This window comes from Pyrenophora tritici-repentis, chromosome 9 (genome assembly GCF_003171515.1).
Source record: "Pyrenophora tritici-repentis strain M4 chromosome 9, whole genome shotgun sequence".
Taxonomy (NCBI): domain Eukaryota; kingdom Fungi; phylum Ascomycota; class Dothideomycetes; order Pleosporales; family Pleosporaceae; genus Pyrenophora; species Pyrenophora tritici-repentis.
Genome location: NC_089398.1, coordinates 674,355 through 689,121, shown reverse-complemented (window position 1 = coordinate 689,121; position 14,767 = coordinate 674,355). Strand labels below are relative to the sequence as shown.

At 52.7% G+C, this 14,767-nt stretch overlaps 4 protein-coding genes across 4 annotated transcripts; all 4 read left to right on the top strand.

The window, feature by feature from the left end:
- Nucleotides 1-175: 175 nt before the first annotated feature.
- On the top strand, nt 176-3,630 carry PtrM4_146280 (NST1 multi-domain protein; the record flags this gene model as incomplete). The annotated part of the gene is made up of 6 exons (XM_066109866.1): nt 176-223; nt 368-899; nt 1,032-1,160; nt 1,212-1,352; nt 1,517-1,626; nt 2,113-3,630. The coding sequence occupies 6 exons, from the start codon at nt 176-178 to the stop codon at nt 3,628-3,630; spliced, it is 2,478 nt and encodes an 825-aa protein (XP_065959849.1).
- A 799-nt stretch (nt 3,631-4,429) lies between these two features.
- On the top strand, nt 4,430-6,374 carry PtrM4_146270 (Phosphomannomutase; the record flags this gene model as incomplete). The annotated part of the gene is made up of 6 exons (XM_066109865.1): nt 4,430-4,507; nt 4,562-4,575; nt 4,668-4,812; nt 4,864-4,878; nt 4,955-5,464; nt 5,514-6,374. The coding sequence occupies 6 exons, from the start codon at nt 4,430-4,432 to the stop codon at nt 6,372-6,374; spliced, it is 1,623 nt and encodes a 540-aa protein (XP_065959848.1).
- A 1,357-nt stretch (nt 6,375-7,731) lies between these two features.
- On the top strand, nt 7,732-10,711 carry PtrM4_146260 (integral membrane protein; the record flags this gene model as incomplete). Its single annotated transcript, XM_001938896.2, has 3 exons — nt 7,732-7,824; nt 7,876-9,707; nt 9,754-10,711. 3 exons carry the CDS (start codon nt 7,732-7,734, stop codon nt 10,709-10,711), a joined length of 2,883 nt encoding a protein of 960 aa, XP_001938931.2.
- Nucleotides 10,712-13,440: 2,729 nt separating this feature from the next.
- Nucleotides 13,441-14,727, top strand: PtrM4_146250 (uncharacterized protein; the record flags this gene model as incomplete). Its single annotated transcript, XM_001938897.2, has 1 exon — nt 13,441-14,727. The coding sequence occupies one exon, from the start codon at nt 13,441-13,443 to the stop codon at nt 14,725-14,727; it is 1,287 nt and encodes a 428-aa protein (XP_001938932.2).
- Nucleotides 14,728-14,767: the final 40 nt, after the last annotated feature.

The following is a 14,767-nucleotide window of genomic DNA, read 5'->3' as shown; positions in this document are numbered from 1 at the left end:
CCCTCGTCACTTTTGCTGCCGACCAGCTGCCCACGGCGAGCTGACGGGCGCATAGCCGGAGCCCTCGTCCCCCGAGATTCTTCGTAGCAATAGTCTCACCTAGCACCAGCGAGCTTGTTTGGTGTTGTTGTTTGGATTCATGGCCCAAGGACCACGAGGACCCGCCCCGGCAACAATGCCGCCCAACGGCACTACCGCAACCCACGATTCCGCCCCGACCGCCGTGAACCGCAAGAAGCAGAAGCGACGGGAGAAGGAAGCCGCAAAGAGGGCTGCCCAGGACCCGCCTGCGCCTGCCTCTGCGCCCGCGCCTGCGAGAAATGGTGCCACCCCCGCCCTGGCTCCCGGCGGCCAACAATATGCGGAGCCTGAGCTGGAGGAGCCCCCATACGAAGAAGGCGACTACTACTCGGACGAGGAGTACGAGCACACATATGGCGCGAATGGCGACTACCAACAGGGCTACGGTCATGCTCCCGTCCGGGGCGGCTCCAGCAAGAAGCCGCGAAGGAAGAAGAAGGCGCCCTCGGGACCTCCTCCGCTTTCCTACTCGCAGCACAGTGCACCGCGCCACAGCCCCGCGCCCAACCATGCCGTGTCGTCTGGAATCTCGACGACGCGATCTGGCCCCAAAAAGGACCGCATATGGAACACGTCATCGGTCGAGGAGCGGGAGCGCATACGCGACTTTTGGCTGTCCCTGGGCGAAGACGAGCGCAAGTCGCTGGTCAAGATTGAGAAGGAGGCGGTCTTGCGCAAGATGAAGGAGCAGCAGAAGCACTCGTGCAGCTGTACCGTCTGCGGGCGCAAGCGCACCGCCATTGAGGAGGAGCTGGAGGTCTTGTACGACGCATATTATGAAGAACTCGAGCAGTACGCGCACCACCAGCAAGACATCGGTAGTTTCATTCCCGAGGCTAATTATGGTTATGCATCCAGTGCTCCTCACCCGCGGCCCCTGCTAAACGCCCCACCTCCACCCGGCCCCTACGACGACGACGACGATGAAGAAGAGTACGACTCGGGTGAAGAAGAAGAGGGAGAGTCCGAGTACGACAGCGACATCTCGTCCGAAGGCGAATACAGCTCAGGGGAACCGAGTCTACCGCCGCCCGAGCCCACAGACTTTCTTCGCTTTGGCAGCAGTTTACAAGTCAAAGGTATGCATATGCCCGTATCTGCTTTGGGAGCATGCTGATTCATCGTTTTAGGTGGCATTCTTACCGTTGCTGACGATTTGCTCAAGAACGATGGGAAGAAGTTCATCGAGATGATGGAGCAGCTTGCCGAGCGTAGAATGCAGCGTGAAGAAGAGGCCCAGTTCCACCAGGCCCATCCAAACATGCAGCATCGTTCGTACAGCGGCCACAGTCACAACGCTCCGCCGCCAGAGGAAGACGACTACGACGACGAGGGCGAAGACGACGAGGAATACGACGATGAGGACTACGAGGAGGATGAAGAGGACGAGGAAGTGCGTATTCTGCGTTGGACTATCTACTTGCAACTAATTCAGCTCAGGGCACTATGACTGAGGAGCAGCGCATGGAGGAGGGCAGGCGAATGTTTCAGATATTTGCAGCGCGAATGTTTGAACAGCGAGTACTCCAGGCATACCGTGAGAAGGTAGCTGCAGAACGACAACAACGGCTTCTGGAGGAGTTGGCGGAAGAAGATAATCGTAAAGATGCAAAAGAGGCAAAGAAAGCCAAGGAGGCCCAGAAGCGGAAGGAAAAGAAGGATAAGCAAAAGCAGTTGAAGGCAGAAGAAAAGGCACGCAAAGACGCGGAACTAGCCGCCAAAGAAGCGGAAGCCAAGGCTGCCGAGGAGAAGCGACTGGAAGAACAGCGCAAAAAGCGAGAAGAGCAACGAAAAAAGAAGGAAGCCGAACGCAAAGCTCAAGAGGAGGAGAGGCAGCGGAAAGAAGCAGAACGCCTCAAGCGGCAGCAAGAAGAGCGGGAACGCCAACAGGAAGCCGAGAGAAAAGCACGCGAACAAAAGGCTCTGGAGAAAAAGGCCAAAGAGGAGGCGAAGCGGAAGGAACGGGAGGAGCGGGAGGCAAAAGAGAAAGAGGCCCGTGAGAAGAAGGCTCAGGAGGAGAAGGAGCGCAAGGAACGCGAAGCAAAGTCCAAGTCCGAAAAGGACCGTACACGCAAGGAGGACCAAGCTGCCCCTGCTCCTGCGAAGAAGACATCGCAGCCAGTAGCTGTTGCGCTGCCTCCTCAGCTGCTCAAGCAGAATTCGTCAACAGGAATGCCTTCGCCGCACGTCACGCCAGCTGTACCCAAAGCCCCAACACCAAATCGACAGCGCCAGACTTCGCAGCAGAACTCCCACGGCTCCTCTCCGAAGACGCCACATGCTACATTAGGAACGAGCAAGTCGACATCCCCCACCTCACAAGCTTACAATCAGACACTGCCAAGGTCTATCCTGACCAAGCCGAACTTGCCACAGATGCCCACTATACATGGCCAGCCAACATCTCCCATGCCTCACTTGGGACCACCGCCGGGTATGCAAGGGCCGCCAGGACTTAACATGGGGAACATGCCCCCAGGCCTGAATGGGTTCGCGAACCAAGGTTCAATGATGCCTGGATTGATGGGACCACGCTCCAATATGCCGCCGTTCTTCCCGCCAGTCGCTCCTCAAAGCTTCCGTGGGTTCCCGCCGCCAGGGATGCACACACCAGGTGCACTGCCACTCAACCGTGGGTTCCCGATGGACGGACCGCCAGGCTTCCCTGCACCTCCAGGATTCTCGACGCCTATGCCATCGCCCTTCCCATTGGGCATGCCGACGCACTCAAGACAGGGTTCTGGGTCTTTCGAACGAGTCTCCAGCATTGAAAGCCCGCTCGCCGCTCCTCAATCACAGCCTATCCAGCGCCCGGCCCCGATTCAGCGACCCTCAAGTATCAAGCCAAGCGACGAGAATGTTGACGAACTCGCAAGCCATCTTGGTAGCAAAGCCTTGCTAGACGATGATGAGGACGACATTCCAGAATTGCCTGAACGCCGCCAGAGTGTGCAACAACATGGTTCTGTCAGAGCTCCCTCATTCGGATTTGCAGATATACCAGGCTCGCAATACGGCTCATTCGGAGGTCCAGGCGGTGGTAGCATCTGGGGCACACCGCCATTGCAAGGCTTCAGCTCGGGTGGTAACTGGGGCAACTCGCCGACTTCAAACATGTTTGGCAGTCCTCCATTCCCGATGGGTAACCCTCGTGTGCATGAGCGTAGTGGCACCGAACAGCGCATAGTGTGGCTCCGTCGTACCATTTGCGCAGTCTGCAAATCGCTAGCTCTCAGCTCAGACCCGGAAGGCTATATAGATGCTTCCGAGGTGCATCGCCAAGTCGATGCATCCAGGAATGCCATGGAGCCTGTTGTGTCCATGGATGAGATCAGGGAGGCTTGCGACATCCTGGATGTGGCACAGACCAACGGCGGTGGTACTCTGGAATACAGAGAGCACAACGGCCGTCTCACCCACATCAAGTTCAGTGATGCTGCTCCAGCGCCTCCGTCTCTTGGTGAGATTGGAAGTCCCGTTCCCAGTCAAAGCGTTCTGGCTGGTGGTGGGTTTGGGAGGTTTCCCGGTCTTGGTCCACAAGGCTTTTGAGGATTCATCAGAATTCTTGCCGTGCCCTTTTGGCAGTAGCTTTATCAGCAAACTGATAAACTATATTGAGTCTTGCTGGAACTTTTCTTCGACTCTCAGATAGTCTAGGCATGCCTTACCTGTAAACGGAGGCAATCTAGTTCAGTTCTTTCGTGCCAAGCCATGTTCCAATACCGCGTGCAGATTATGTGTTGCAGTGATGTTTTAGCTAACATGTAGTTTAAATATATAAATCGCTCAAGAAAGGTAGATTCATTGGCTATAGCCACTACCGTAGTTGAGGCGATGACAGCTAGCGTCAGACGGCTCCACCCAGGTTGATGGGACAGCACGTTGCAAGAAGATAGTTTGCAAGAGAAGCGGTCAAGCTCCCGGCCATCTGGCATCAGTTTCAGAACCCCGCAATTGCAACTTTGATCAAGCTGCTTTGCCAAAAGAAATATGCCGTGACGTATACACCATCATACTTTGAAGTAGTTATCGGTGAAGATGGATGGAGTTGGAGTCTGACAAGCTCATGTTACGGTAGCGGTAGGTAGAGAATAGGCATACTAATAATAGGAAGGTTAGCCAGGTACGAGTGCAACGTCATCGGAAGGGGCAAGAATCAGCCCTGCAACATCCCTGCTAGTCGCGTGGGCGGGGTCCTGCATGAGCCTCAGCAGCTGTACACAAATAGTTCCACCTACTCCCCGCACTGAGCTGACTTCTTACAATCTCCTCGACTATATTTCTGACTGACCATTCACTTCTGTCGAGCACTCCTTCAATTGGATATCCAAACATATAGACCGGAACCATGTCCGACCCCATCGCCGACGCTGCGCGAAAGCATCCGGCGCCTGAAGGCCTTGTCTACACTTATGGAACAGCTGGGGTAAGTTGATTACGAGTTTACACGTTGAGCATCAGGCTAATTGAATGGTCGCAGTTCCGAACTAAAGCGTAAGCAAAACATTCTTCCATTTCCAGACTCTAGTCTACTCCGACCGCGAGCGCCCCGCATACGTCGTCAAGGACACGACTGACAACCACAGCGACGTTCTCGACTCAGTATTGATCCGCGTCGGTCTCATCGCAGCTCTTCGATCAAAGACACTCAAGGGAAAATGGATTGGAGTCATGATCACAGCCTCTCACAACCCTCCCGAGGATAATGGTGTAAAGCTCGTCGAGCCGATGGTATGTTCCCCGGCTCTAGGGTGATTGCAAGCAAGTCTAACTTGATAACAGGGCAACATGCTTCAAGTACGTTCAAACACCCCTTTCGAAAGTCCACTAGGCGAGGCACACACCTTACAAGTAATATCTGATGAGTGTACAGGAGGAGTGGGAAGTCATTAGCACGGAAATGGCAAACAAGACCACCCCCGAAGACGTTTCAAAGTTCTACCACGACATCGCCAACCAGAATAAGATCGATCTCGAAACACCTGCCCGCGTCGTTGTAGCTCGTGATACCAGGGCGTCCGGGTCAAGGCTGCTCGGATGTCTCCTCGATGGCCTCAAAGCTGCTGGAGCTGAAATCAAGGACTACGGTTTCTTGACCACACCACAACTCCACTACATGACCCGTTGTCTTAATACGGAAGGTACAAAGGATGCCTATGGTACACCTACGGAGAAGGGTTACTACGAGAAGTTTGGTGCAGCTTTCAAGACGGCGCTCCGTGGAAAGAAGCCTTCTGGCAGTTTGACCGTTGACTGCGCCAATGGTGTTGGTGGACCCAAGTTGAACGAGTTGATCAAATACCTTCCATCCAAGGCTGAGGGTGGCCTTGAGATTAATGTCATCAACGACAACGTCATCAAGCCCGAGAGTCTGAACGTTGACGTGAGTAGTGTACCATATAAAGTTAGACTGAAGCTAATTCATATAACAGTGCGGCGCAGACTATGTCAAGACCAACCAGCGAGCACCCCCATCATCCAAGGCCGGCCCTGGCGATCGATGCTGCTCGCTCGACGGCGATGCTGATCGTGTAGTGTACTACTTCAAGGACGACAAGAACGTCTTCCGCCTACTTGATGGTGACCGCATCGCGACCCTTGTAGCATCCTTCCTTGGAGACACTGTGCGTCAGAGTGGACTTGCAGACCAGCTCAAGATTGGAGTCGTTCAAACCGCCTATGCCAACGGTGCCGCCACGAAATACGTGGAAGAAAACTTGAAGCTCAAGGTCGACTGCACACCTACCGGAGTCAAGTACTTGCACCACGCCGCCGAGAAGCTCGATATTGGTGTCTACTTTGAAGCCAATGGCCATGGTACTGTCATTTTCTCACATGACACACTCGACACTATCGAGAAGCACGAGCCCCGCAACCCTGGTGAAAAGGAGGCTCTCGATGTGCTCCGTGCGTGTATCAACCTCATCAACCAGTCAGTCGGTGATGCTCTTTCCGACTTTTTGCTTGTGGAAGTCGTCCTTGCACACAAGCACTGGGGTCCGCAAGAGTGGCTTTCGACCTACAGCGACCTACCCAACCGTCTGCTCAAGGTTGTGGTGAATGATCGCAAGATCTTCAAGACGACAGACGCTGAGCGTAAACTCACATCCCCAGACGGTCTTCAAGCACTGATCGACAAGGAGGTCCAGAAGGTCCGCCAAGGTCGCTCTTTTGCTCGTGCTAGCGGAACAGAAGACGCCGTGCGCGTTTACGCTGAGGCTGAGACTAGAGCCGAGGCTGATGATCTCGCCCGCAAGGTACATGACCTTGTCAAGGCAGCGGGTAGTGCTTAGGACCGCTTACCCACTGGACAGTATATTTGGGTGGATGTGAGGGCTGAAGAAGTATTTGATGATTGGGATGTTTTGACGCTTAGTGATGATACAGGCCACACAGATAGTTCGGACAGGACAAGTTCTGTGGGGAGTACGGGTTCTACGAATAGTGTAAAATGTGGTTGGTCTACGGCGTCTGAATCACCGCCAGTACACATGAGTCAAGGGATCATATTAGGGACAGCGACTCAGTATGCCTCGTAGAAGATAGATAAAAGGGTTGCGTCAGTCTTAGAATGCACAATACCATGCATCATCACATAGTCACGTGTCGGATGAAGCCCCGGCTCAATTGAATCTCGACCTTGGTTTTTAACTCAACAAAACACAATGCAATATGCACAAATGACGAGTCCAAGTTTGCACAACCATCATCGCCAGTGCCCGGAGATGAAATGGATAGATTTGCTATCGCTGTTTTTCCTACGTGGGCGAAGTCGCGGTTGCAGGTCCCACTTGATCTCCTCACGTTGATGCATACCAGGGTATCGGCACCACCGTATCCAATCAAAGTAGGGCGACGTACGAACCCTCAAGCATGAACGTGGCCGAATCTTGTGGACGGCAACGGGTCATCTTGAAACAGTAGCCCTATCTCAACAGCCACCATGGCGCTGGATTCATGCGCCTCAAGTTTGCGATAAGACAGGCGTGTACTGTACTTGGCTAAGTAGCGAGGGGTTTGCAGAGAGTGGCGGTGCAACAATAGCAGCAGCATTTACCGGCACGGCTGCGGCAATGATTTTTCTCTCCGCAAAAGCTAGCAGTGCTGCTACGGGCGATCGCCCCCCCCTAAGAGCTCCCCAAGTGTGTTGCTCAAGCGTCCAGGCCTGTCCTCGAAGCCAAAAATAAAAATGCACGTTGCCGCGTACCCTTGCCGCCGGCGTTTAAACGGCGCACGATGTCGCCATTCAGCGAATCGGCGGGCGTGCCTGGCTGGCGACGCAGCGTCATCTCGCGACTGGGATCCTGGTCCGTTTTTGTCCCTAATAGGCGTTTGCATCTCGACGCGACGCAAGCTTGTCGGTATCTCTTTGCACCTTAGCGTTTCCCTTTTGTACACTCCCTTTGTGTTCAAGCCTTTTTCTTTACCGCCCTCTCTTTGTCGTGTAGTCTGCTTACTGCGCACCCCCTTGTTACACCCCGCGCGCAATACGAAGCCGTCAAGTGGACCACAGTAGATCATCTGCAATAGACATGCGCTGAGCATTTATTCGCTCGCACATCCTTCTTTTAACACGTGGTGCGGATTTCCCACCTCTTCCCTACTTCTTCTCTCGTTACACCCGTTCGCTGCACTGCATACACACTCGCTATGGCTTCACATGCAGACATGTTGCTCCGGCGGGACCTGAGCATAGAGCAAAAGTTTGAGCAGTTGATGCTGAACAATCCCCTGGGAGCAAGGGTACGTCACCCAAATTCACAGCTCACACCATATATCGACTGACAGCTTTAGGTTTCACAAGACTCGGTCCTCATCGCTGTAGGCACCTCGTTTGGCATGACTGCTGCCATCTTTATCGGTTTCATCCTCCTACGTCCATTCAATACCATCGTATACGCCCCACGTTTGCGCCACTCTGATGAAAAGCACCGACCGCCGCCCCTAGATAAGAGCCTCTTCGCCTGGTACCGGCCCGTCTTCAAGACAAACGAGCCCGAGTATGTGGAGAAGATTGGCCTGGACGCCACTATATTCCTGCGCTTTGCACGCATGTGCAGGAACATGTTTATAGTCCTGGCAGTTGTTGGATGTGGCATCATTATCCCCGTCAACATTGCCAACTCAGTCGAGTTCCAAAAGAAGTTTGACACAAATCTCCGTGGCAACATCATCTTTTTGATGACTCCCAGAGATTTGTTTGGTCGCGTCTTCTGGGCATTCGTCATCTTGGCATACATTATAGATGTAATTGTTTGTGCCTTTTTGTGGTGGACATATCGGGCTGTACACCGGCTGAGACGACAGTACCTCGATAGCCCCGAGTACCAGAACAGTCTCCATGCCAGGACGCTGATGATTACCGATGTCGGACGCAGCAATCGTAGCGACCAGGGCATTGTGGAAATCACCGACAGCTTGAAGACCACGCCCGAAGTACCGCGTGCGTCTATCGGAAGAAACGTCAAGGATATCCCTGATCTCATCGAGGAACACGAAGAGGCGGTTATTGCGCTGGAGCAGGTCCTTGCAAAGTACCTGAAGAACCCTAATAAACTACCGGCGGAGCGACCTCTGTGCACACCATCCAAGAAGGACCCGGAGTATACAGATCGGACGCAAAAGGTGGATGCCATCGATTACTTGACAGCCCGCATCCAGCGTTTGGAGACCAAGATCAAAGAGATCCGCGAGACTATCGACAAGCGCGATGCTCTATGCTACGGATTCGCCAGTTACGAGTCGATTGAATCGGCGCACATGGTTGCATATGCAGCTCGCAACAAGCACGTCAAAGGCACCACCGTCCGACTCGCACCCAAGCCAAAGGACATTATCTGGAAGAATCTTACCCTTGACCCCAAGAGGAGGCGCTGGAGGAGGATGGTCAACAACTTCTGGATTACTCTGCTCACGCTTCTATACTTTATTCCCAACGCCCTCATTGCCGTCTTTCTGTCCAAACTTTCCAACCTCGGCTTTATGTGGCCCTACTTCCAGGTCGAATTGGGCAGACACCCCGACTTCTGGGCCGTAGTACAAGGTCTTGCAGCACCGGCTCTTACTTCGCTGTTCTACTACTTCCTTCCCATCATCTTCCGCCGTTTGTCCATGAAAGCCGGCGACCAGACCAAGACCTCGCGAGAACGCCATGTAACTGCGCAGTTGTACGCTTTTTTTGTCTTCAACAACTTGTTCGTCTTCTCGCTCTTCAGTGCCGTGTTTGGCATGGTCGTCATGATTGTCAAACTCGCAGCCGAACAACACGTACCTTTCTTGACGATTCTCAAAGATATCACATTCTTCGACACTACCATGCGGACACTCTGCGAAGTCTCGCCTTTCTGGGTCACCTGGCTCGTACAACGTAATTTGGGTGCCGCCATCGACCTTGCTCAGGCCGTTAATCTTGCTTGGGGCAGTTTCTCTCGCAAGTTCTTGAACCCTACGCCTAGGGAATTAATCGCTCGTACTGCGCCACCACCATTCGATTACGCAAGTTACTACAACTACTTTTTATTTTACTCTACTGTCGCGCTTTGCTTTGCGCCACTACAGCCTATTACGCTGGTAATTGTAGCGATTTACTTTAGTCTAGACAGCTGGATGAAGAAGTACCTGCTCATGTAAGTATAGCAAGGGGGTTGAGTTTTCCTTACTAACAGTTCTCAGGTACGTCTTCTGCACCAAGAACGAGTCCGGTGGTGCCTTTTGGCGCGTTCTCTTCAACCGCATGCTCGTCGGCACTTTCCTATCCAACTGCATCATCGCCCTACTCGTAGTCGCCCGAGGATACGCAGACAAGTGGACTATGCTCGCCGCCATGGCTCCACTGCCTCTCGGACTACTCGCATTCAAGTTCTACTGCAAGAATAAATTTGACAGCTCCCTAAAGTACTACACTCAAGGCGACCGATCCAAGGGCACCGAAGCACCCACACCCATCGACAAGGAATCCCGCCGACGAGACCGCGTTGCCGTCCGCTTCGGCCACCCGGCCCTCTACCAAAAACTCACCGTCCCCATGGTACACGAGAAATCCAAGCATCTCCTCGCCGAAATCTACCGCGGCCGCCTCGACGGCGACATTGGCGACACTGCCGCCTTCAGCGACGTCTACACCATGAAACGCATGTCCAAAGAGAACCCTGGTAAAACCGCCGCATCCCCCTCCGGGCCCTTTGAATTCGTATCCGAATCCAACATGGACTTTGAAAACTTCAAAAACCGCCCAGAATTCAGCGACGAACACGGCGGCGAGGGTTCCATCTACGGTGCTAGGAGTAGCATCTACTGCCCCGACACCCCTAGCTCACAATGGGGTGCCGCCGGTGACCGTGGACGCAGCACAAGCCGCGATTCAGAAAGAACAACGATGACTAGTGGTGCGGAAGAAAACACAGGTGTCCTATACCCACAGGGTTACCACCAAACCCCCTCGCAACTCCGCGAGTACAGCCCCAGTCCCGCACCCAGTCTCGGTCGAACACACACAAACGAGAGTCCGTACGAGGTGTCGGATCAGAGGAGATTGGTCAGTGGGGCTGCGCCTATGGGCGGCGCGCCGCAGTTGCAGTATACACCGTATAGTCCTAGTAGGGATGGGGAGCAGGATTATTTCAGAAGGTAGATGGAGGTAGGGGAGTGAGACGAATTTCCTTTGTTTGGGGTGGTTGATTACAGCATTGTTTGCGTTGGTCGCATTTGGCTGATATGCATGGCGAGCGTATTTAGAAGAAAGAAGGGATGTCGCTGTGATTACTCGAAAAAAGCGATGGGGGTTTGAAAGCATATTTCATGGGCGTTTTTAAAGATGGAGATACCAGAGGATTATTCTCTATGCCACCACCGCCTTGGCTGGGGTTTATTACATAGTACAATAAAGATGTTGTTAATGCATTTGTCATGTTCTTCTCTCGTTCTCTTGTCGTCGTTGCATTCGTTTGCATATTACATGCTATTCATCTGCTTTCCACTAGCAAGGTTACCTGAACAGCGAGGGAAATCTCTACAAACCCATCACTAACAAGTGAGAGTAGCTAGATACTATGGCAGTGAATCCTTTCTATTCTGTTTGAAGTTGCCGCGAGTCCTTTCCATATTGCATCCAGTTGCGAATTCTGGACGAACTATCAACCTTTTGGCTGCTAGGGTTGGTTTGCTGTGTACATGGTTTTGTGAGAAGATAGGTCTTAGGGTATGACTAAAGCGGGTCTTTCACCGCAGTGTAGTTTCCTGAGACTGCGTGAAGAAGGAATGGGTGGGTCAATATGTTTATACTTCTGAGAATGAGGTGTATACCCTTAGTAGAGACTCGAGGGTTCATAGTCCCTGTAGGGCTTATACACACTAGGTCTATCATCACAAGACAATTAGATGCGCACGATGACTCACTCCAGCATCAACTAACACCCCAAAGCCCAAAGCACCAGAAACTCTATATGACCCGCCAAGCTTCCAGCCACCTTATCAACCACCTGCTATATCAGCTTGTCCCCTCAAAGTACAGTCTGGAATCCCCCCAAAACACAGGATCCTATTGATGACGAGTGAAGCACAGGTCGTTGAGTCAGAACCTATCTATAGCTTTTTCGAAATTCATCGATATCCTGGATGATATAGCGCACACGTTCACAGTCCAATATGCATATAACAGTATGACGGCCTAGTGAGTTGAAGATTCGCGTTCTAGATCGTTTCTCAGTGGACGCTGGTCCTGGGACAACGATATTGTTGATATCGATATATGCTTTCTAGAGATAATGCGCGAGCATGACTTTGACGATTTCTCTTGGGTCAAAATCTAGTTGCTCCGGTTGATACTTAACTTGTAGTTCCACAGGCGTTGAGTGGTTTATCGGTGTATACTCCGATGAGGCAGTTTCGGGTTCTTTGCTTGCTCTTGCTGCATCCTAGAGAAGTTCAGATTTGGAGATTATATCATTCGATCTGAATTATTCTTAATCGCTCCAAGTCCTCCGTTTAGTCGCCATCTTGGTAAATGATTTCATGATACGTCGGTGCATCATCAGCCGTTCGGTACTGAGCGTTATTGCTGTCTTTGCGTTTCATGACCCCGTATGCGCCATCCAAAGCCCAGATGCTGCCGCACCAGCTTCGTCCTAGCTCGCAACCCGCTGTCGTTCGCGGGTGCTGTCATTCTAGCGATGAACTCGGCAATGGAATGTTTTCACAAAGACGACGCATTGAAACTTTTTCCAGTCTGGAGTGAACATGCACAGGGTGTTACCGTGTCTGGGGCCGCTGTGGTTCCTGCCCTGAATGAATGAAACGTCATGCGATGAAATTAAGGCAGCACTGAGCAATAAAGGACCACGCGAAGGTTTTCAATATGCATCTCTTCTCTGCCTCCTCAGGTATCTTCGCCATGGTTTCGTTGGCATCGCTTGGACGTTTCATACAATTGTCAGTGTCAGTCAAACGGACCCAACTAGTGGTTTACGTTGTAGTTGTCGCATTGCCTAGCAGCCCTTGACACGCGTGTAACTAACCAATGGCGGTCTTGGAGTTTTTGTCGCTCCTACTTTCTCACAAATGCCACCGAGCCGCACCTCGGATCAATCACCCGAGGTACTGCACGTTTCGAGCTGTTGATCAATGCAAACCAGCATTCTAAAAAAAGACGGGTCTCTTTTTTGCTTTTGGTATACTTGGCTTAGTCGCATGATGGCAGGAGCCTGAGGTTGTCGACTGGAAACGACTGCCTCAGGCCAGGCTGCGAAACATTCATGCTACTGTGGGAGATCTCCATATGATTCATCGTGACACTCAAGGAGCTGTCGGCCATGAACATGTCGTCGAGTTGGGTAGTGCGACAGCGATCATGTGAATGAAGCTCAGCCCCTGGCGTTGCTCCGACTGGTGGCACTTGGCGACAGCAGCGCCTCTCCGGAAGGTGGACATCCGAAGGCAAGCTTTGCACTAAGGGGAAGATAGGTCATCATCAACCACGTCTTCAGCGACATCTTCTGGATGTTACGGGACGGCGCGGGTGTCAAATGGTGCCATTTGTGTACATATATGCAGAAGTCGGGAGTTGCTAGAGTCAGCAAGCTGACAATGCCAGCCGCATACGGTCTAAAATAGCTGTGCTCCACAGCGGGCGCCATGAATCTCCAGCAAGACTCATGACGGCAGCGGGCTGGGCGCACAGCGTTTCATGCAAGCAAAGCCCGTATGCCGGGGAGATGGGCATCAATCCTACAAGATGAGGAAGAAAGCACGCGGATCTGGCATTTTTTGACATCACATAACCCACCACAGACCACGTGCATGACGCGTTTCGCGGCGTCGATCTAGGGCTGTGTGAGATTACCACCGGCTAGCAGATACAAGCGCATGCCGACTACACAAGCAGGGATACCGTACCGTCAGCAAGAAGCTTATTACTCCCACTGTACCGGCTCGCCTGCCGGGCGTTTGGCCTACCACTCTCTCAAACTCGCAGTTGGATTCGAAAAGAACCTTTACCTCGACACTCTCTTACTGCCGACTTTGTCGACCATGAACATCATGCGCAAGAAGGCGCAGTACGTCAATATTACACCCATTCCGTCTTTTATACCGCGACAACTCGCCATCGACTTTCTTCACAGCCACGGCGAGATTATCGAGCTCAACCCTCTCGTCACCGGCCACGAGGCCATCAAAGCACCACGCGACGCTCCAGCTGACGAATTCTACTCGACTTGGTACGAGATTTCACAGCGTATACAATATATCCCCGGCATTGGCAAGATTGGCAGCGGCGCCATCAAATTTCGAGGAGTTTTTCACGACCTCCCGTTCGGTCTGCAGACACACACCTATGCGCCTGCGAATGTCGACTTGCGCAACAAGTGGCAGATATGCGGCAACCAGCCTGGAGAGCCACCAGAGCCGAGGGAGTTGGGTTCCAATGCGCCACCGGAAGGCCTCTACATCAGGGAGGATGTGGAGATCAAGTGCAACATGACGATGCTCAGCTTTGTAAAGAAGGAAATGAAGGCTGCAGCGAAGATTATGGTGGAACGACTGGTCAAGAAGGCTGAGCTGCTTGACCAGGGCGCGATACAAGCGATGATGGAGAATGGGCGGCTGAGGACAGTCAACCCGGCAGACCGCTCGGAGCGAAGAACGCCAAACTCATCACCACAACAACCTTATGTAATGCCCATGTCGCCACGACACGCACACTCGCCGTCATTGTCACAGAGCCATGTTAGCCAGCAATACGCGCCCCCTATACCACCGAAGCAGCTCCTAGGCGAAAACAATTTCGTCACAGAACTACCAGGCGACTTTTACCACCCCCAACCATCACCTTCCTACCTCCACCCCAACGACAACCGCAAATCCAGCGTCTCCGAACCCTCGCAATATTCCCCAAAGGGCCATGACGAGCGCTGGTCAACCACATCACAAAGCTCAGCTTCCTCGCGACCGAGTTCCTGGACACCATCAGATGGTATGCGGTCGCCAGTACCCGATAACAAGGGCTTCGCGTCCGAGTTACCGACCATGCAGGAGACGAAGGAGGAGCATAACGGACAGCCAAAGTACTCGTATAATCCACAAGACTTCGCGGGACAACAGGTGCAATACGTCCATCGACCGCCGTATCCAACATCAATGTATGGGCAGTAGAGATGTTTAAAATGGTGTGGAGTTTGCACACACATTACGG